Source organism: Sprattus sprattus (genome assembly GCF_963457725.1).
Source record: "Sprattus sprattus genome assembly, chromosome: 2".
In the NCBI taxonomy this organism is placed as follows: domain Eukaryota; kingdom Metazoa; phylum Chordata; class Actinopteri; order Clupeiformes; family Clupeidae; genus Sprattus; species Sprattus sprattus.
The window spans coordinates 7036360-7057211 of record NC_137921.1 but is presented as its reverse complement, the minus strand read 5'-3'; the positions used below and the strand labels follow the sequence as shown (position 1 = coordinate 7057211).

Genomic DNA, 20852 nt, shown 5'->3' with positions numbered 1-20852 from the left:
TGTGTGTGTGTGTGTGTGTGTGTGTGTGTGTGTCTGTCTGTCTGTCTGTCTGTCTGTCTGTCTGTCTGTCTGTCTGTCTGTCTGTCTGTCTGTCTGTCTGTCTGTCTGTCTGTCTGTCCGTCCGTCCGTCCGTCCGTCCGTCCGTCCGTCCGTCCGTCCGTCTGTGTGTGTTTGTGTGTGTGTGTGTGTCTGTGTCACTTGCTCTGGCAAATGTTCTGATCAAACAGTTACTCGACTGCCTCCAAGAACAGGATCATACCTTAAGGCAATACTGTATGTGCTGAAGCCAAAAAAACATGTTGCTCGTAGAACAGATCCATTTGTCAGCTGAGTATTAGACAAATAGGGGCATATTTACTTTACCTCTTTAATGTTTTCACTCTGCTGTGTCACGGCGACACACCAGCTGCCCTCAGAGATCAACACTCGTAGCAGTCTGCTGTTACTCTCACAGCTCTGGTCGTCCACAAAACATCCGTGTCTTCAAACAAATTAGACTTTGCACCATTTTACGTCTAATCCAAGTGGATTAGATTAAATGTAAATAAACTGAGACCATTTTATGTTGTTTTCTTGTTGTATTAAGTTGTATGTATGTTAAGATATTTTGTGAATTTCCCTTATTTTTAATAAATCCAAGTCCAAAGTCCAAAGTCCAAAGGAGGCTTAAAAACTAATATTTATATAATTGTAAAAAATTAAGAGGATTACTTGTACCCATCACTCCACTCCAAAAAAACACAGTCTGTACAATCTGCTCCACAAGTCTCCATGTGGTTTTAGTGTAGATATCAAGCTTCGTCATGGAGTTGCCTGTGAAAATACAAACACTGGCCATTCATAGTTAGCGCATGACATTTAGGCTATTACCACTTGTCATAAATAATCAGGCGTGAAACAAATGATCCCCAAGCCAACCGCTTACCCTCTCCCTCTCTATCTGTGTTAGTGGCTTTGTTACCCATCAGATTTACAGTGGCAACAGCTGACACCTTTATGAGAGGGATATGATTGGATCGATTCAACTATCTGGGCCTGTATATGGTTGCTATAACACTCCCTCAATTAAAACACATTTCTTAGAGCTGGTTTATGTCAGTAAGGTACAATATAATGTCCTAATTTGTTCTAGGCAGCACTGTAGGCACTGTAAGCCATAGTATCAGTAGCACTGAGTGGTGTGTACATACAGAAGGCAGGTCTAGAGTTAGCCCAAGGTACACTCTGTATAGTTCTCCTGAAGTGCTGTGCTACAAATCAATGTCAGGTCACAAGCAACTGAAAGAGGAAGATGAAAGTCTCAAGTTTGTTTTGAAAAACAAAAAGGCTCTCAATATTTGCACTTTAGCCCGATCAGTGAAGGATGTGGTTTGTGTGAACATAGTTAGACCAGTTTGTTTTGTATGAACTGAAGTTTATGTTTGACATTAGGTCCATGTCTATGAGAGTTCTCCATCGGAAGGGAACACTATAAAACCAAACAAGGAATATAGTGTACTTAATGGTTCGTCTGGAACGGGCTCTTCCTGAAGCAAATTACTTGCCATGTTGCTCGCAACCCCTGGACCAGCTGCATAAGATATCCCATATCTCCACAGGAAAGCTCTTTGTTATTATATATAACCCACATGCATAAAACAGATGAACACACACACACACACACACACACATACACATACACACACACACACACACACACACACACACACACACACACACACACATAATACACACACACACACACACAGTTCACAGAGTTCAAACCCACACACAGCGTTCAAACACACACACATTTTCCTGTTTCTCTGCCTCGCAATGTATGATCAAATAACTTTGGTTAAACATATAGCTGCGTCTGTTCTTGATCTGGTGTGAATCTAGCAAATATCAGGACCCTTTTTTCATGTTTCTCTCTCACACACACACACACACACACACACACACACGCACACACGCACACACACGAACAATAGAAGCTTTTCTCTGAACCCTCCTTAGACTACAAAACAAAAGCTTTGTGTGCACCTACATTAGCCATCCCCCCATTCACACCCATACAACAGGAACCGTCAATTATGTTTATATTAAGCCCTGCAATTGTATGTCCAATGCTTTAACATATTTTATATATTAGGCCTATAGCTCCTTTCATAGAGGATTTCACTTAGTCACGACAACAATTTCCCAAACACCACACATCATTCTGTAGTAAAATATTTGTAATAATTGTTTTATTGAAATACACACATGATTTATTTGCGTACTCAAGTCCTCTTATACAACAAGCTACATTAGGGCGCACCTGATTGATAAGGCAGAATTTTCAGTAGTGTGATCACCACCGCCTCTAGGGGGAGTCCTAAAATCTCAAAAGAGTGATAGCCTGCTGTCTGTGTGTGTGTGTGTGTGTGTGTGTGTGTGTGTGTGTGTCTGTGTGTGCGTGCGGGCGCTTCTTTGGAGGGGGAGAGGCAGAGGCAGGGAGAAAACGACGGGAGAGCGGTATCTTACATTTGTGGCCCTCCGTCTCCTTCCCCTCGTCCTCGATGCAAGAAGAACCACTCCGCCGCTAAACCACAGCGAGGACACAGAGAGGGGGTTTAGCGGAATTCGTCGCTGGGTTGGATTCTGTCGACAAGCGATTTCATTCTGAAGGAAAGACATGCAAATGGTGAGTCAGTTTCTTCACAGGGTGAAGCGTCCCTATGTGTGTGCATGTTTTACGTTGGGTTCTAGTCATATGCAGTTGCGGACAGTCAAACCGCGTCAAAATGTTTGTTTATCGCATTCCTTTGGCTGTTGAACGAAGAAGGTGGTCTTCAACCCTTTCATAGTAGCTAACGTTTTGGATAATTAGATGTCATGTCATGGCACATTAGAAGTCTGTGCCTGTTGAGGGGTCCATAGGGTATCAACCTTATCTTGGTGTAATGCAGCGTTAGCGCTGTGGCAGTTAGTTACAGCAGATCATTTCAATGGCATATTCTTGTAAACATTAATTTATGTGGGAAATCGACATCGTTTATTAGGTGTACATCAATGTCAGTCCCTATGTTGCCTTGCCTTGTGGTCAATGTTCCTGGGTTTCATGTTAAAGCAGTCAAATGACACCCGTTAGCACGGTCATTGCTGCTGTTGCTTCTTTCGCTGTATCGCAAAGGTCGAACAGTCCTGGGCTATTAAGTCTGGCTAAAATAAGCAGGCAAACATAACATACTCTGGGCCACAGTCGATTTCACAGAGTAAATATAATTCTGGAGAATATTCTGTAAAAATACTAATCCACCGTTGGTTTGTTGAGTAGATAGGTAGCTAGTCATGTTGATAAAGTGTTGCAACCTAAAGAGAGGCGATGACTGATGCGTAGGAATGCATGCAATAGGTAGAGATTATGCTTCGTTGACATTCTGGAAATATTTTCAGTATATAAAACCGCTCCATTTTATTTAGGCCCGAAGTGTGATAGAATTCCATCTCCTTTTCATTTGTTTGAGTGAAGGACGGTGAATGTATTTGGCAGTCGGGTGTGACATGCTGCGTTGTACAAGTAACCGCACACAGTTACTGTAACAGCATCGAAATGGTCACTGCTGTGAACCATAATATGGTAGTCACACACACTCACACACTGAAAAGACACTGTTATGTAACCCAAGTGTGTAAGTGCGGGCGATGCGATAGCCCTCTTACGGCCTATGCACGAAATGGTAGATTTCATCGCAGATTAGGATCCAATGTATCGATAAAGTGTTAGAATTATGTAACGACAGATGTTTACCCAGTTAATGCGTTTCAATTCGAAATGACTGCAGCGTCTTAATTGTGACATATCTGCGGTTTGTTTGAGAGAATATGACATTTGCTTATTCTAATTAGACTGGCGCTCGGAGCAAACCTAGAAAATACATGTATGATTAGTAACAGCGACGTGTGGATGCTCCAAAACAAGCACTATTTGCGTTATATAACACCAGCGTGCTGCTGTCCGGTCGAAATGTCGTGCAAATGTCCCAGAGGAACACAACATGCTAGAACCGCTAGCTAGTGAGGGTACCAAAGTCACGTAGCAACCATGGTTGTAATGAAACACGTGAAGGTTATTATTGCAGGCATTATAATTCTGCAAAACTGTCCCTTTTCATGGAGATGTTTATAAATGGGAAATATCAATAGTATTGACCGTGCGATACATTTAAAGACAGCGGCTGTATTTATTTTCTGCTGCGTTCAGTCAGTCAGTGCCTTTTCCATAATTTGGCTCTATAGGCTACTCTGCCCGAAGAACATACAGAACCAGCGGCACGAGCGGATACGTTCTGGGAACTGGCGCGAGATAACCATCACAAGGAAATTCTATTTTTGCTCTAACAACACCATACGCTTTCCTACTTCAACAGCTGTCTCCTGTCTGAAGATGTAAGGGAAATATGGAGAGCTTTATCTTTTTATCACCACGAACGTTTGGATACTTGCTTGTGATGAATTGCTGTCAGTCTCCAGTTCAAGTCCGCTATCATTCAAGAGCTGAGACATCCTACATCTAGCTAACTTTGTAAGTCTTTTTTTAGTAGAAACACAGATGATATAGGGTAGAATGGGTTATAACGTAGAATTGACAAGTAGCGAAACCATATTGATGCCGTTTTTGACAGATTTGCTGTAAAACGCCTACATTATCAATGTAATAGTCAATTGCATGTCAGACAGTAGCCTACAACAGTCCAACACAACCTTTTTTTAATTCTTTCATGGAAAATGTATAAGATTGGTTTCCTTCCACTTTACAATTTAGAGGAAGGCCTACAGTGAACAAGCCACTGACTTAATTGTTTGTGGCTGTTTCGCCCAAAAATGTTGCTGTTTCCTCGTAAGGAAAAATGTTTCCGAACATTTGCTAGGAGTTGAAGTGATATTATTTTAATGTTTTTAGTACAAGTAGCCTAACTGTAAATGAATCTCAAACCTGGTGTTTTTTCTGCACATGTCTGTGCTTAATCTCTTGACCTCCCCCTCTGTCCTCGCTTTCAGTCGAACGGATGATTCTGCACCAGGGTCAGCTAAACTGTTATATAGATATAAACTGCTAAACAGCTAAACTGTTATATAGATATAAACTGCTAAACAGCTAAACTGTTATATAGATATAAACTGCTAAACTGTTATATAGCCTAGATCTAGGCCTGACCTCCTTAGAGGAGGTGCTTCTTCATTCCATTGAATACTTTAGAATCCATTCTTTACAGTCAGTGCCACTTTAACCACACGGGATTGACCAATATAAATCTGATCTACTCGCGTGAGTAAATAGGCTAGATGGCCTTCACCAAAGTGCCTAAGGTATTTTCCCCATTGCAGTACATTTACATTTAGTCATTTAGCAGACGCTTTCATCCAAAGCGACTAACAGGGAAATTGTATTTATACATCATGAGCAGTTTTAGGGGTTCAGTGTCTTGCTCAAGGACACTTACACGTTGGTCAAGAGGAGTTGGGAATAAAACTAGAAACCTTCTTACTACTAAACAACTTCTCTACCCCCTGTACCACTGTTTCAGTAGTGGTAACCTTTACAGGGTGTACCATCAAAGACCTTGAACGGGAACCATCAGACACTGAAAGAAAAAAAGGTTCAGATTCCAGAAGGAGTATCTAGGAGTCCTTCACCTCCACCACTTAACGTGTGCCCAGTGAAATGAACTTTTAATCAAACTCCACCCCTAGCAGATGATGGTAAATACACACTTGGATCCAATCCCAGATAGCAGGCAAGGTCTGGTGCAAATGTGGTCCTGATGCATGCCTGATGAGGAGCAGATTAGTGCCACACTTGTGCCAGATTGGATTTAAGTAACAGTATGCAACAATTATACCTCAGGGTTAGGGTCAGGATAAGCAGTTTTACCTTAAAATAACAGCTTGAAAAAAATGGGGGCGCTTGGATTAAGAGGCATCTGCTGATACATACAGTACCAGTCAAAAGTTTGGACACACCTTGTCATTTTTTTCTTTACTTTTATTATTTTCTAAATGGTAGATAACACTTTTTTTGTTTGATTCCATATGTGTTCTTTCGCAGTTCAAATGTCTCCACTATTAATCTACAATGTAGAAAATAATAAAAGTCAAGAAAACACTGCTCAAAAAAATTAAAGGTGTGTCCAAACTTTTGACTGGTGCTGTATATAAACACTCGGTGGAACCACCCTAATGTCTGTCATCCATGAGTGAAGCTCAGTTGATAGTGCAAGTTGTGCTGATACCCAATGGAGTGCACATTCTCATGACAAGTCTATATTGTATTTCGCTTTAGACCAAAAGCAGTTCAGTGAATACCTGTAAATGTTTGGCATGGCAGAATAAGGCTTTGGCACATTTGTTGCAAGAGTACACAGTCTTTAGAGCAGTTGTTTAAATGGGAAAAAGGGTTTTTCCAACATGAGTTTCGACTCACTCACTCACTCATCCACAACCCAAAGGATCATCAGTTGATGTTTTCTGCATTGAAGCGTTGAATCAGTGCCTCTGCATATTGGATTAGTTTAGAAATGTGTCAAAGACACTCCACACTGGGCTTGTTCCCACCCTCATTTAGACTCGACTCCTCGACTCCATTTAAACTCGACTTCTGTCTTCAAAGGTATATTGTAATCTTTTGCACACTGAACAGAAAAGCCTTGATCCCATGTCATTTCTGTTTTCTTTTATTTTTTTAGCATATTTTTCTCTTGCGTATTAGAGAATTCTAATAAAAAATCATTTAGCCCTGTTCGTCGTGGCAAACCCTCTCCGAGCACCTCTCCATGGCCTGAAGAGCACCTCCCAAATTTAGTAACTATCCGTCTTCGTCTCCGTCTATTCGTCAATACATCGCTGTTTACCCCTGGGTAGTAGTATGCCAACACCTCGCAAATCCCCTTAGACATATTTTTCAGTTACAATAAATGGGTTTTTACCTGGCACAGTGTCTATTTCTCGGTAACTTTTAAAAAATCTAAGCAAAAAAACTCGAACAAATAACTTTTACTTTCAAATACGACCATCTACTGAGTTTGGTCCGCCACCATCTTTTTAAAAAAAATAATTGCTTTTCAACACCCACAGCCGTCAGAGAAGCATAAATGAAAATTAGTCTGTCGAGGCAACTGACTGACCGCGTAGAAACGGAGTCGTAGAAGTATATTTCGCCCCTAAGCCCAGTTCATGTCGAGCCAGCAGGCCCTAGTGGGAGAATTTAGGTTGTAAAACAGTAAGAGGCGGCAGGTCGTAAAGCAATGACTCAACCCTGGCAGTAATCAAACAGAGAGGATCCTGCTGCCTGTCAAACTTGAATGATCTCATCTGCGTCCCTGGTGTCTCGTTTCCATGTGTGAAGGAAGGGAAAGTAAACTCAGGAAGAATGCTAGCTTACATCAGTGGTGAGATTATAAAAATGTCAACTATGGGGACATGTTAAGGGCGAAGTAGAGAACACCTTTGCTTTGATGTCACTTTATTCTTCTGGACATGGATGCAGTCAAATTTGTGGGTGCAGGTGATTGGCCAGGCGGGGTCAGGGAGGCGGGAGCAGGGAGAGGCACAGCTTTTGATTGTAGGTCTTGCATAATGTAGCTTTAAAATGTTTTTCAAATTTGTCAATCTTTTACACCATGTTGATTTTTGCTCACAGGTCCTTCCAGACTGCCGATAGATCTATTTTCATCCCACACTGTCTGGGCCCAAACCGTAACCACGGTTCCCAGGACCACGCATTCCTCCCCGAGACACTCCCTGCTCCCGCCTCCCTTCTCCCTATCTCCACCTTGTGTTTCTGCTTTCACCCACTGAGATAAATGAGTGGTCCGGCTACAGACAGCAGGGCTGGGACAAGCGCCAGAACCCACACAGGTATACCAAACTAGCATTAGGTAGCCCACACACACAGGTATACCAAACTATCATTAGGTAACCCACACACACAGGTATACCAAACTATCATTAGGTAGCCCACTCACACAGGTATGCCAAACTCGCATTAGGTAGCTCACTCACACAGGTATGCCAAACTAGCATTAGGTAGCCCACTCACACAGGTATACCAAACTAGCATTAGGTAGCCCACTCCCACTCACACAGGTATACCAAACTAGCATTAGGTAGCCCACTCACACAGGTATACCAAACTAGCATTAGGTAGCCCACTCACACAGGTATACCAAACTAGCATTAGGTAGCCCACTCAAACTCACACAGGTATACCAAACTAACATTAGGTAGCCCACTCACACTCACACAGGTATACCAAACTAGCATTAGGTAGCCCACTCACACAGGTATACCAAACTAGCATTAGGTAACCCACTCACACAGGTATACCAAACTAGCATTAGGTAGCCCACTCACACTCACACAGGTATACCAAACTAGCATTAGGTAGCCCACTCACACAGGTATACCAAACTAACATTAGGTAGCCCACTCACACAGGTATACCAAACTAGCATTAGGTAGCCCACTCACACTCACACAGGTATACCAAACTAGCATTAGGTAGCCCACTCACACAGGTATACCAAACTAGCATTAGGAGGCACACTCACACTCACACAGGTATACCAAACTAACATTAGGTAGCCCACTCCCACTCACACAGGTATACCAAACTAGCATTAGGTAGCCCACTCACACAGGTATGCCAAACTAGCATTAGGTAGCTCACTCACACAGGTATACCAAACTAGCATTAGGTAGCCCACTCACACTCACACAGGTATACCAAACTAGCATTAGGTAGCCCACTCACACTCACACAGGTATACCAAACTAACATTAGGTAGCCCACTCCCACTCACACAGGTATACCAAACTAGAATTAGGTAGCCCACTCACACAGGTATACCAAACTAGCATTAGGTAGCCCACTCATACAGGTATACCAAACTAGCATTAGGTAGCCCAGTCACACAGGTATACCAAACTAGCATTAGGTAGCCCAGTCACACTCACACAGGTATACCAAACTAACATTAGGTAGCCCACTCATACAGGTATACCAGTCTGACATTAGTGAGCCCACTCACACACTCGAAGTACAACTTTATATGGTCTTAATACTACACTTCTGTGTGTGTTTAGTTATCAAGCCAGTAGAGCTTGGCACTAACAATGCCCAGGTGTATGCCCAGGTGTATTCATTAAATGTAAAGTGCATTATTTGTAACTTACTTCCTACTCCCCCTCCGGCACGCAGAATGTCCTGGATCAACGGCTTCCTAGTAGCCAGAGTGGACGACCGCAAGACAGCGTGGGGCGAGCGCAATGGCAAGAAGTCCAAGCGCAAGGGCGGCTCTTCACTCTGCAACCCACGTTACATGAGCTGCCTGCGGGACGCTGAGGCTATGGAGCCTCCTGTCCAGGCGCCCCAGCCCCTGCCCCAGCGAGGAGGCGGCGGAGGAGGCGGCGGCGGAGGGGGTTTGGGGGTCCCCGGCCCGGTTGGTGGGGGGACCCAGTTTGGTGTTCGCTGCGGCTGGCAGGAGGACCACTACGCCATTCGTGGAGTAGGAGGAGGAGCAGTCGAGGGCGTGGGGCTCAAATCGGTGGACCTGGGCTTCGAGGACGGCGGGGGGGACGCAGCGCGCGGCGGACGTAAAGGTGGCGAGGGCAGCGGTGGCAGCGGCGGGGAGGAGGACGAGGACGAGAGCGGCGTGGTGACGGCGGCGGACTGCTGGCTGCGCGTGGCCCGCGTCTTCCAGTCCAAGAAGTTCCAGTCGCGCAAGCTGGAGCGCCTGTACCAGCGCTACTTCTTCCGCCTCAACCAGAGCTCCCTCACCATGCTCATGGGCGTCCTGGTGCTCGTCTGCGGCGTCATGCTGACCTTTCACTGCGTGCACGCGCCGCCGCACCCCGTCTACGCCACCCTCCTCTCCGTGTCCATGGGCCTCTTTCTGGCCCTCATGGTGGTGTGCAACCGCAACGGCTTCCACCAGGACTACATGTGGATGGTCAACTACCTGGTGATCGCCGTGCTGCTCATGGTGCAGTCCCTGGGCGTCCTGATGGTGGCGCCAAGGAGCGCGTCCGAGGGCATCTGGTGGTCGGTGTTCTTCATCTACATCATCTACACGCTGCTGCCCGTGCGCATGCGGGCGGCCGTCATCAGCGGGGGCCTGCTCTCCGGCATCCACCTGCTGGCCACATGGAGGATCAACCTGCAGGACGAGTTCCTCTGGAAACAGGTGTGTGTGTGTGTGTGTGTGTGTGTGTGTGTGTGTGTTCCTCTGAAAACAGGTGTGTGTGTGTGTGTGTGTGTGTGTGTGTGTGTTCCTCTGAAAACAGGTGTGTGTGTGTGTGTGTGTGTGTGTGTGTGTGTGTGTTCCTCTGAAAACAGGTGTGTGTGAGTGTGTGTGTGTGTGTGTGTGTGTGTTCCTCTGGAAACAGGTGTGTGTGTGTGTGTCTGTGCTCTTCTGGAAACAGGTGTGTGTGTGTGTGTGTGTGTGTGTGTGTGTGTGTGTGTGATCCTCTGGAAACAGGTGTGTGTGTGTGTTCCTCTGGAAACAGGTGTGTGTGTGTGTATGTGTTCCTCTGAAAACAGGTGTGTGTGTTCCTCTGGAAGCAGGTGTGTGTGTGTGTTCCTCTGGAAACAGGTGTGTGTGTGTGTTCCTCTGGAAACAGGTGTGTGTGTGTGTGTGTGATCCTCTGGAAACAGGTGTGTGGGTGTGTGTGTGTGTTACTCTGGAAACAGGTGTGTGTGTGTTCCTCTGGAAATAGGTGTGTGTGTGTGTGTGTGTGTTCCTCTGGAAACAGGTGTGTGTGTGTGTGTGCTATGCCACAGCAATAGCATTAGCATCCATTAGCATGTATGCAGTGCTCAATATAATACATATGTATTAGCCTAATTAAAACAAAATCAAGGAGGATGGTCTTCGACGTAGTCTCTTAATGATTAGACTATGACTTACATGCATTATTATTATTAATCCAAAAGGAGTGATAGATTTACAATTAGGATGGTTATTGTCCTCATTTTCCCCTCAACTCAAGCACTGCTTGTTGTTTCATTGCCCAGAGTGACCGGGGTTCGAGGCTGACCTGAGGTCATGGGTTGGATCACACTCCCTTTCTCCCACCCACTAATTTTCCCTAAATGATGGTGGGGTCATGAGGAAATTGGTTATGAAGAGGATGTCACTGATGATTTTGCATTTAAAGGATCCTTCACTCAACATTGAAAATGATGTGTTAGCTTAGTTTGTAGAGCAGAAAGGTAATAAAACAATGTCTGTTATTACAGCATTCTTCGCTAACCTAGGGAGGTGGTGATCAGTCTTTCTAGTTGCTGGCATTTTAGTGGATTACTCTTTTATAACTGTTGGGCAGGCCTTTAATGCGTGACAAGTGAAGTTGCGCGGACTGTGACCATTGTACATTTTTGAGTGACCTACCCCTTAAACTAGGTGTGTTTGAGTGGCCTATCCCTTTAACCAGGTGTGTTTGAGTGACCTATCCCTTTAACCAGGTGTGTTTGAGTGACCTATCCCTTTAACCAGGTGTGTTTGAGTGACCTATCCCTTTAACCAGGTGTGTTTGAGTCACCTATCCCTTTAACCAGGTGTGTTTGAGTGGCCTATCCCTTTAACCAGGTGTGTTTGAGTCACCTATCCCTTTAACCAGGTGTGTTTTAGTCACCTATCCCTTTAACCAGGTGTGTTTTAGTCACCTATCCCTTTAACCAGGTGTGTTTGAGTGGCCTATCCCTTCAACCAGGTGTGTTTGAGTCACCTATCCCTTTAACCAGGTGTGTTTGACCAGGTGTGTTTGTCAATCAGCATAATTTGCTGGTCTCTGGCCAGGGTGTCAAATGTATGATGCTAGAGTTACAGAGTGTGTATCGGTCCTTCTGTGCTGCAAGCCTATCAGAGCCTGCATGCAACACATGGGGCGACTGGAAGACTGGTGGTCATTACACTGTGAATATGACCTAAACTAAATAGCAAGGATAATTTCACAGATTTACCTCCTTTACATAAATCCACAGTAGTTTCTCTTCACCTGTACATGTCTGATATGATTTAAGGCCAGTCTAAAACCAGTCACAACCAATCACAACATTACATGCCTGATTTAAATAAACAATACATTCATTCATTTTTGGTTGAGGTCAGATTGACAATGTTGGTAGATGTTGGGTTGATTTCTCAGCCCTACAGTAAACATAGAGAGCCTAAAATAGGCTGAAGGTTGAAACCTTTTTAAGCTTGTAAGGCGGTTTCTCTTAGGAAGTGGTGACAGCCGATAGCATTGATGTTTTAGTCAGGTGAACAGGATGACACAGGCTCAAATTCAGACCCCGCTAGGTGTTTGTCACCTCACGCTAGAAATATGATAGTGGCCCGACAGGCCTGTGAGTTCCTTACTGCGCCTGTGGCCACACAATCTGGTTCATACTCATGCTTATAGTCACATTTGACTTAACCAGACAAATAGTGTTCCACTCTACACTGTGTATTCATGTATAAGCACTTTGGTGTGTGTGTGTGCGTGTGTGTGTGTGCGCGCGCGCGCGCGTGTGTGTGTGTGTGTGTGTGTGTGTGTGTGTGCGTGCGTGTGTTAGTGTGAGTGTGTGTGCGTGCACATGTGCTATCTGTGCTTGCAGCATGTTGTTATGTGTCAGGCCCCAGACCTCGGGGTCGGGCTCAAGGTCAGAGAATATGGCTGAGTGCTCCTACTCCCTAAGTGGCTGGACCTCCTTCTCTCCCTCTCTCTCTCTCTCTCTCTTGCTCTCTCTCTCTCTCTCTCTCTCTCTCTCTCTCTCTCTGACTCAATTAATCTCTCTCTTTCTCTCTCTGTCCATCAAGCTGTCTCTGTTAGACAAGACGGAAATGTCATCATGCTAGGAGACTGCATCATCCAGGTCTCTGGGCTCCATCACAAGGGACTCCCTGTCCTCCCCTCTAAGGAGTTGTGGCTGAGACTGGGGACAGGGTTAGATTGTGGTGGGGGGGGGGGGGGGGGGGGCTGAGACTGGGGACAGGGTTAGATTGTGGTGGGGGGGGGGGGGGGGGGGGCTGAGACTGGGGACAGGGTTAGATTGTGGTGGGGGGGGGGGGGGGGGGGGGCTGAGACTGGGGACAGGGTTAGATTGTGGTGGGGGGGGGGGGGGGGGGGGGCTGAGACTGGGGACAGGGTTAGATTGTGGGGGGGGGGGGGGGCTGAGACTGGGGACAGGGTTAGATTGTGGTGGGGGGGGGGGGGGGGGGGGGCTGAGACTGGGGACAGGGTTAGATTGTGGTGGGGGGGGGGGGGGGGGGGCTGAGACTGGGGACAGGGTTAGATTGTGGTGGGGGGGGGGGGGGGGGGGCTGAGACTGGGGACAGGGTTAGATTGTGGTGGGGGGGGGGGGGGGGGGGGCTGAGACTGGGGACAGGGTTAGATTGTGGTGGGGGGGGGGGGGGGGGGGGCTGAGACTGGGGACAGGGTTAGATTGTGGGGGGGGGGGGGGGCTGAGACTGGGGACAGGGTTAGATTGTGGTGGGGGGGGGGGGGGGGGGGGCTGAGACTGGGGACAGGGTTAGATTGTGGTGGGGGGGGGGGGGGGGGGGGCTGAGACTGGGGACAGGGTTAGATTGTGGGGGGGGGGGGGGGCTGAGACTGGGGACAGGGTTAGATTGTGGTGGGGGGGGGGGGGGGCTGAGACTGGGGACAGGGTTAGATTGGGGGGGGGGCTGAGACTGGGGACAGGGTTAGATTGGGGGGGGGCTGAGACTGGGGACAGGGTTAGATTGGGGGGGGGGGGGCTGAGACTGGGGACAGGGTTAGATTGGGGGGGGGGGGTTAGATTGGGGGGGGGGGGGCTGAGACTGGGGACAGGGTTAGATTGGGGGGTGGTTAGATTGGGGGGGGGTGGCTGAGACTGGGGACAGGGTTAGATTGGGGGGTGGTTAGATTGGGGGGGGGTGGCTGAGACTGGGGACAGGGTTAGATTGGGGGGTGGTTAGATTGGGGGGTGGTGGCTGAGACTGGGGACAGGGTTAGATTGGGGGGGGTGGGGCGCGTGGGGGTGTCGTACGCATGGGGATGACCCCTGACCCCTGGCTCACTCACTGTACCACCAAAACGCTTGTTTAACCCTTTACTACTATGGAGGAAAAGAACCCAAAGAAAGACGGAGAGAAAGGGGGGAAGAAAAAGAACAAACAAAGGGCGAGTTTGGGAGAGAGAATGCGGGACAGGAATTGGAGACCGCTGGCAGAAAAACAATGGACACAAAAGAGGGAGTGTGTGCACTAATTAATGCCGGAACATTGGCATGGCGCTTCCTGGTTCCCTCCGCCCCTGCGCCCCTCCGCCCCCACTGCCTCTCTGTAATTAATGGAGAAAGGACGTGGTCCCTTTCTCAGGCCACGGCAGCGCCCCGGCACTCTGCCTCCGCACCACAACAACACCGCCGCCGCTGCCGCGATGGAACAATTAAGCAGATTCGTATCTGTGCCGCTTAGAGATGTTTGTGTGTGTTTGTTTGTGTGTGTGTGTGTGTGTGTGTGTGTGTGCGTGTGTGTGTATGTGTGTGTGTGTGTGTGTGTATCTGTGCCGTTTAGAGATGTTTGTGTGTGTTTGTGTTCCACTCCCGTCATTGTAGTCGGCCCACAACTGAATGTTTACTCAAATCAGCTTGCAACCAAATATTATACGACAGCGATATGATGGTGATGATCAATTTCCGTTTGGAAGATAAAGGCCGAGGCAATAAGGTGAAAACGTTTCTTTATGAGCTCGGTGATTTCCCTGTAGAAGGAGCCGCTGAGACCGTGCAATAAACCCGTTAGATTGGCCCGCACAGGCCTTTCAGAGCAGGGTTTAGCCAATCACAGCCTAGAATGAGCAAACACAGGCCTCTCAGAGCAGGGTTTAGCCAATCACAGCCTAGAGTGAGCGAACACAGGCCTCTCAGAGCAGGGTTTAGCCAATCACAGCCTAGAATGAGCGAACGAACACAGGCCTCTCAGAGCAGGGTTTAGCCAATCACAGCCTAGAATGAGCGAACACTCAAGTTATAAACCCGTTAGATTGGCACAGGCCTTTCAGAGCAGGTTTTAGCCAATCACAGCCTAGAACGAGCGAACACTCAAGTTATTCCCGCCTTCCCTCTCCAGAGATAAGGAGTGATCGTGACCAATATTGCACGGCGTTACCAAATCAGCCACTAATGAACAGCGTCCAGCTGGACCATCGGCAAAAACTGATCCAGATTGAAGGCAGTTGTCGTGAAATAGCACAGTATTACGTGGTGTGTTCATACTTATGAATATACGTATATCGTGGTAATATGGGGAAATACAGGGAGACCGTAGAATCAACTGAACTATTTGGATTCAGTGAACAGTATTATGAAAAAATATTGTGGCTGGCTAGCTGGGACAGCTGTTGGTTTTAGGTTGTTGTGTTGAAATGTGTCCTTACATATATTGCCTAGCAGATGATGTCATACTGCAAATATTGAGTCATTCGCTGGATAATCAACATCATGTGGTCATGGGAAAGCCCATCATTTATACCCCTAGTAAAATAGATATCAAGACTGAACTTTTGGCCCACTCAGGGGTGGGCAGACCTGCCTGGTGAGATGAGGTGGTGGCCTGAAATGGTGGCCTGTTGGGGACATTTAAAGGGGCACCCAACAATTCTTGACAAGGGGATTGTCACAAATGAATCACTGTTGATAATGAACTGCATTGGGGTGAAAACACAGCGTGTTCAGGCTTTATTTGGCATTGGGAAGACCATTTTATCACAACTGTTAGTGTACTGTGGGTAAAAATAGATTATTTTGTATGGATTACGCCCCCAACTCCACCCCCCCCGCCCTCCAAACCCCACACACACATGTGTGTGGTAGCCTGTGGAATAGAGGAAAACTAAAAGGTGGAACCCTGAATACTCTGTAAGAATGATTGAAGATGGCTGAGTCGCTAACACAAACAGCCACCTACTCATTCACTCACGGTCGCACTTTACCATATTTTTGGCACTAGCTTGAAAGAAAACAAGTTTGTGGACTGCTTGTGCACTGTTCTAAATGTGTTTGCAAACGTAGCCGTCTGTAAAGTCTGTGACAACACAGGAATCGCCAAAGTTTGCCCATTCGTCAGAGCTGGCTGGCTGGCTGGCTCGGAGAGGGAGGGAGAGAAATAGAAAGAGAGGAACAACTGAATCAGCAAGCTTTGTTTGCTCGCCGCCATTATGGAAGGGCATCTGGACTCCTCAGGGGATGGTGGCAGAAGAGGTGTGTGTGTCACACACTGACGATGGCGTAAGGCCGAAACGCGTCTGTACTAAAATAAACTGGTCTTATTGTTAAAAGAGAAAAGCTTGAGAGTGCGATTTTCATTCTACCAATAGTTTACATTCTTTTACTCGCACCCGAAAACGCATTTATATATTTGTTTTGAAGTAGAGCGCGCCTATCCCTACGAAGAAGAGGTGTGTGTTCATCAGTGTTTGTGTGTTTATGTTTATGCATAGTCTTATCAGAAGAGTCCCCCCTAACACACACACACACACACACACACACACATACCCGCACACGCACACGCACACGCACACGCACACGCACACGCACACGCACACGCACACGCACACGCACACACACACACACACGCACACACTCTTGATGTCATGGTGTTTTCTGAGAATGCTCTAAAGGGTTAACCCTCCCCGTAGCTGTCCTCAGTCTCTCCCCCACATTTCCCCTCGTCACTGTAACTGATTAACCTGCCCACGTCTCTCACTCTCTCTCTGTCGAGTCCTCACATATTCACTCATCTCTTCAGTTTTTTTCTCTGCATTTCATTTTTCATACACCTCCTCCTCCTCCTCCTCCTCCTGCTCCTCCTCTTTTTCCTACTCCCCCGAGTAATGGGAGGATTGGTGTCGGCGTTCGGCGCCGGGCCCACGCGCTCCCCTGGCGTGGCGATCGGCGGCGGATGGCACGGAATCAGGAGTGGCGGCAGGGATTACCGTGGGATTGTTAATTCTACACCCCGCATCGGGGCTATTTATAGCGTTGTTTCTCCACCCATCAGCCTATTTATAATCACACACACTCACTCACGCAGAGAGCGAGAGGCAGGGAGGGAGGGAGAGATAGAGAGGCAGAGAGAGAGAGCGAGAGGGAGGGAGGGAGGGAGAGATAGAGAGAGAGAGAGAGAGAGATGCATACGTGAACTCACTCAAACACGTGGATGCACACACATTTGCCTCTCTCTCTCTCTCTCTCTCTCTATCTCCCTCTCTTTCTCTCCCTCCCCCACTGATCCACATAATGGACATGTCCCCCCCCCCACTCTCTCTCTCCCTCTCTCTCTCTCTCTCTCTCTCTCTCTCTCCCTCTCTCTCCCTCGCTCTTTCTCTCTCTCTCGCTCTTTCTCTCTGTCTCGCTATCCCACTGATCCACATAATGGACAGGTCCCTGAAGTTGCTTTTACTCTCTCTCTCTCTCTCTTTCTTTCTCTCTCTCGCTCTCTCGCTCGCTTTCTCTCTGTCTCGCTCTCTCTCTCTCTCTCCCACTGATCCACATAATGGACATGTCCCTGAAGTTGCTTTCACTCTCTCTCTCTTTCTCTTTCTCTCTCACTCTCTCTTTCTCCCCCCTCATCTGATCCACATAATGGACATGTCCCTGAAGTTGCTTTCACTCTCTCTCTCTTTCTCTTTCTCTCTCACTCTCTCTTTCTCCACCCTCATCTGATCCACATAATGGACATGTCCCTGAAGTTGCTTTCACTCTCTCTCTCGTTCTCTTTCTCTCTCACTCTCTCTTTCTCCCCCCTCATCTGATCCACATAATGGTCATGTCCCTGAAGTTGCTTTCACTCTCTCTCTCTCTCGCTCTCTCTCTTTCTCTCTCGCTCTCACTCTCACACTTTCACCTTTTCTCTCTCTTTCTCTCTCTCTCTCCTCGTTCTCTCTCAATTCAGATTAGCTTTATTGGCATCACTGTCTGTACAATATGGCCTAAGCTTAAAAAAATCAAACTCATAATGATAGTAATAATAATAAAAAAGATAATTATAATTACAAAAGATTCAAAGAAATTCAAAAATTAAACATTATAGTAGTAAATACAATTGACAGACCCCTTAAAGGCACCCAGTGCAACTTTCGAGGCTTAAAAATAAACATTCAATTTCTAGTCTTTTTTAAACGTAGTAAGTTTCAATAACTCCATACCATTACATATCGACATTCAAGGAGCAAAGATGAGACGTCGTCGTGTGGTGAGAACTGATCGATAATCGATAACAAAAACAATCTACGCCATTTTCTTTATTTTTTGTAACCTACAATAAATACAGCAGGCTTCCAGTCAATGGAAAAATGGCCTCTCCCCACCGGCGATTGTTGTTGTTTACGATTTTCTATCAGTTCTCACCACACAACGACGTCTCATAGAGGTGGTACTGTTCTGGTGGTACTGTTCTGGTGGTACTGTTCTGGTGTTCCGTTCTGTTGGTGGTACTGTTCTGGAGGTGGTACTGTTCTGGAGGTGGTACTGTTCTGATGTTCTGTTCTGGAGGTGGTACTGTTCTGGTGTTCTGTTCTGGAGGTGGTACTGTTCTGGAGGTGGTACTGTTCTGGAGGTGGTACTGTTCTGGTGGTACTGTTCTGGTGTTCCGTTCTGGAGGTGGTAATGTTCTGGAGGTGGTACTGTTCTAGAGGTGGTACTGTTCTGGAGGTACTGTTCTGGTGTTCCGTTCTGGAGGTGGTAATGTTCTGATGTTCTGTTCTGGAGGTGGTACTGTTCTGGAGGTGGTACTGCTCTGGTGTTCTGTTCTGGTGTTCTGTTCTGGAGGTGGTACTGTTCTGGAGGTGGTACTGTTCTGGAGGTGGTACTGTTCTGGTGGTGGTACTGTTCTAGAGGTGGTACTGTTCTGGTGGTACTGTTCTGGTGTTCCGTTCTGGAGGTGGTACTGTTCTAGAGGTGGTACTGTTCTGGAGGTGGTACTGTTCTGGTGTTCCGTTCTGGAGGTGGTAATGTTCTGATGTTCTGTTCTGGAGGTGGTACTGTTCTGTAGGTGGTACTGCTCTGGTGTTCTGTTCTGGTGTTCTGTTCTGGAGGTGGTAATGTTCTGGAGGTGGTACTGTTCTGGAGGTGGTACTGTTCTAGAGGTGGTACTGTTCTGGTGGTGGTACTGTTCTGGTGGTAATGTTCTGGAGGTGGTACTGTTCTGGTGTTCCGTTCTGGAGGTGGTACTGTTCTGGAGGTGGTACTGTTCTGGTGGTGGTACTGTTCTGGTGGTACTGCTCTGGTGGTGGTACTGTTCTGGTGGTGGTACTGTTCTGGTGGTAATGTTCTGGAGGTGGTACTGCTCTGGTGTTCTGTTCTGGTGTTCTGTTCTGGAGGTGGTAATGTTCTGGAGGTGGTACTGTTCTGGAGGTGGTACTGTTCTAGAGGTGGTACTGTTCTGGTGTTCTGTTCTGGAGGTGGTAATGTTCTAGAGGTGGTACTGTTCTGGTGGTGGTACTGTTCTGGTGGTACTGTTCTGGTGGTGGTACTGTTCTGGTGGTACTGTTCTGGTGGTACTGTTCTGGAGGTGGTACTGTTCTAGAGGTGGTACTGTTCTGGAGGTGGTACTGTTCTGGAGGTGGTAATGTTCTAGAGGTGGTACTGTTCTGGAGGTGGTACTGTTCTAGAGGTGGTACTGTTCTGGTGTTCTGTTCTGGAGGTGGTACTGTTCTGGTGGTACTGTTCTGGTGGTGGTACTGTTCTGGTGGTGGTACTGTTCTGGTGGTTCTGTTCTGGAGGTGGTACTGTTCTGGTGGTGGTACTGTTCTGGTGTTCCGTTCTGGAGGTGGTACTGTTCTGGAGGTGGTACTGTTCTGGTGGTGGTACTGTTCTGGAGGTGGTACTGCTCTGGAGGTGGTACTGTTCTGGTGGTGGTACTGTTCTGGTGGTGGTACTGTTCTGGAGGTGGTACTGTTCTGGTGGTTCTGTTCTGGTGGTGGTACTGCTCTGGTGTTCTGTTCTGGAGGTGGTACTGTTCTGGAGGTGGTACTGTTCTGGTGGTGGTACTGTTCTGGAGCTGGTACTGTTCTGGTGGTTCTGTTCTGGAGCTGGTACTGTTCTGGAGGTGGTACTGTTCTGGAGGTGGTTCTGTTCTGGAGGTGGTACTGTTCTGTAGCTACGTCGATGTTTTCTTTGTGGCCCACAAACTTCGTAAAAAGGAATGTACCAAGACCATATTCTCCACATGAGTGCTACAATATGGACTACTGTTTCTGACTGTCTTCATTCCATATGTACGTGTATGTTGCTGGAAGTGGGTGTAGTCTTTATATAGGTGTGTGTGTGTGTGAGTGTGTGTGTGTGTGTGTGTGTGTGTGTGTGTGTGTGTGTGTGTGTGTGTGTGTGTGTGTGTGTGTGTGTGTGTGTGTGTGTGTGTGTGTGTGTGTGTGTGTGTGTGTGTGTGTGTGTGTGTGTGTGTGTGTGTATGTTGTTGGAAGTGGGTGTAGTGTTAATGCAGGTTTTGGTTGTTCTGCATTAGGATTTGTCTTTAAACTAACAATAATGTGACTGACTGTGGTCTGATAATTGCAACTGTGGAGTCACCATTACATTACATGTATTTGGTCGGGACTAAATCGGTTATAGCACAGTCCACCACCCTGCTGCCCAGTGTGTCCCTCACTGTCTGTTTTCTCTACATCTCCCTCCTCACTCTCTCTCTCCCGCTGTCTCGTGTCCAAGTCCCCCTGCACCCAGCTGTCTCCCGCTGGCTGGATGGATGATAAATCTCATCCTAGGTGTGTGTGTGTGTGTGTGTGTGTGTGTGTGTGTGTGTGTGTGTGTGTGTGTGTGTGTGTGTGTGTGTGTGTGTGATAAA

The 20852-nt window shown here is 47.1% G+C and overlaps 1 protein-coding gene across 1 annotated transcript in view; it reads left to right on the top strand.

Moving 5' to 3' along the window:
- The first annotated feature begins 2589 nt into the window (after positions 1 to 2589).
- Positions 2590 to 20852, top strand: part of adcy6a (adenylate cyclase 6a) — a 63815-nt gene continuing 45552 nt past the window's right edge. The window contains 3 exon segments of the mRNA XM_080832005.1: positions 2590 to 2668; positions 7664 to 7881; positions 9224 to 10208. Coding sequence (XP_080688131.1) covers positions 9225 to 10208 — 984 coding nt within the window. The 5' untranslated portion in view covers positions 2590 to 2668; positions 7664 to 7881; position 9224.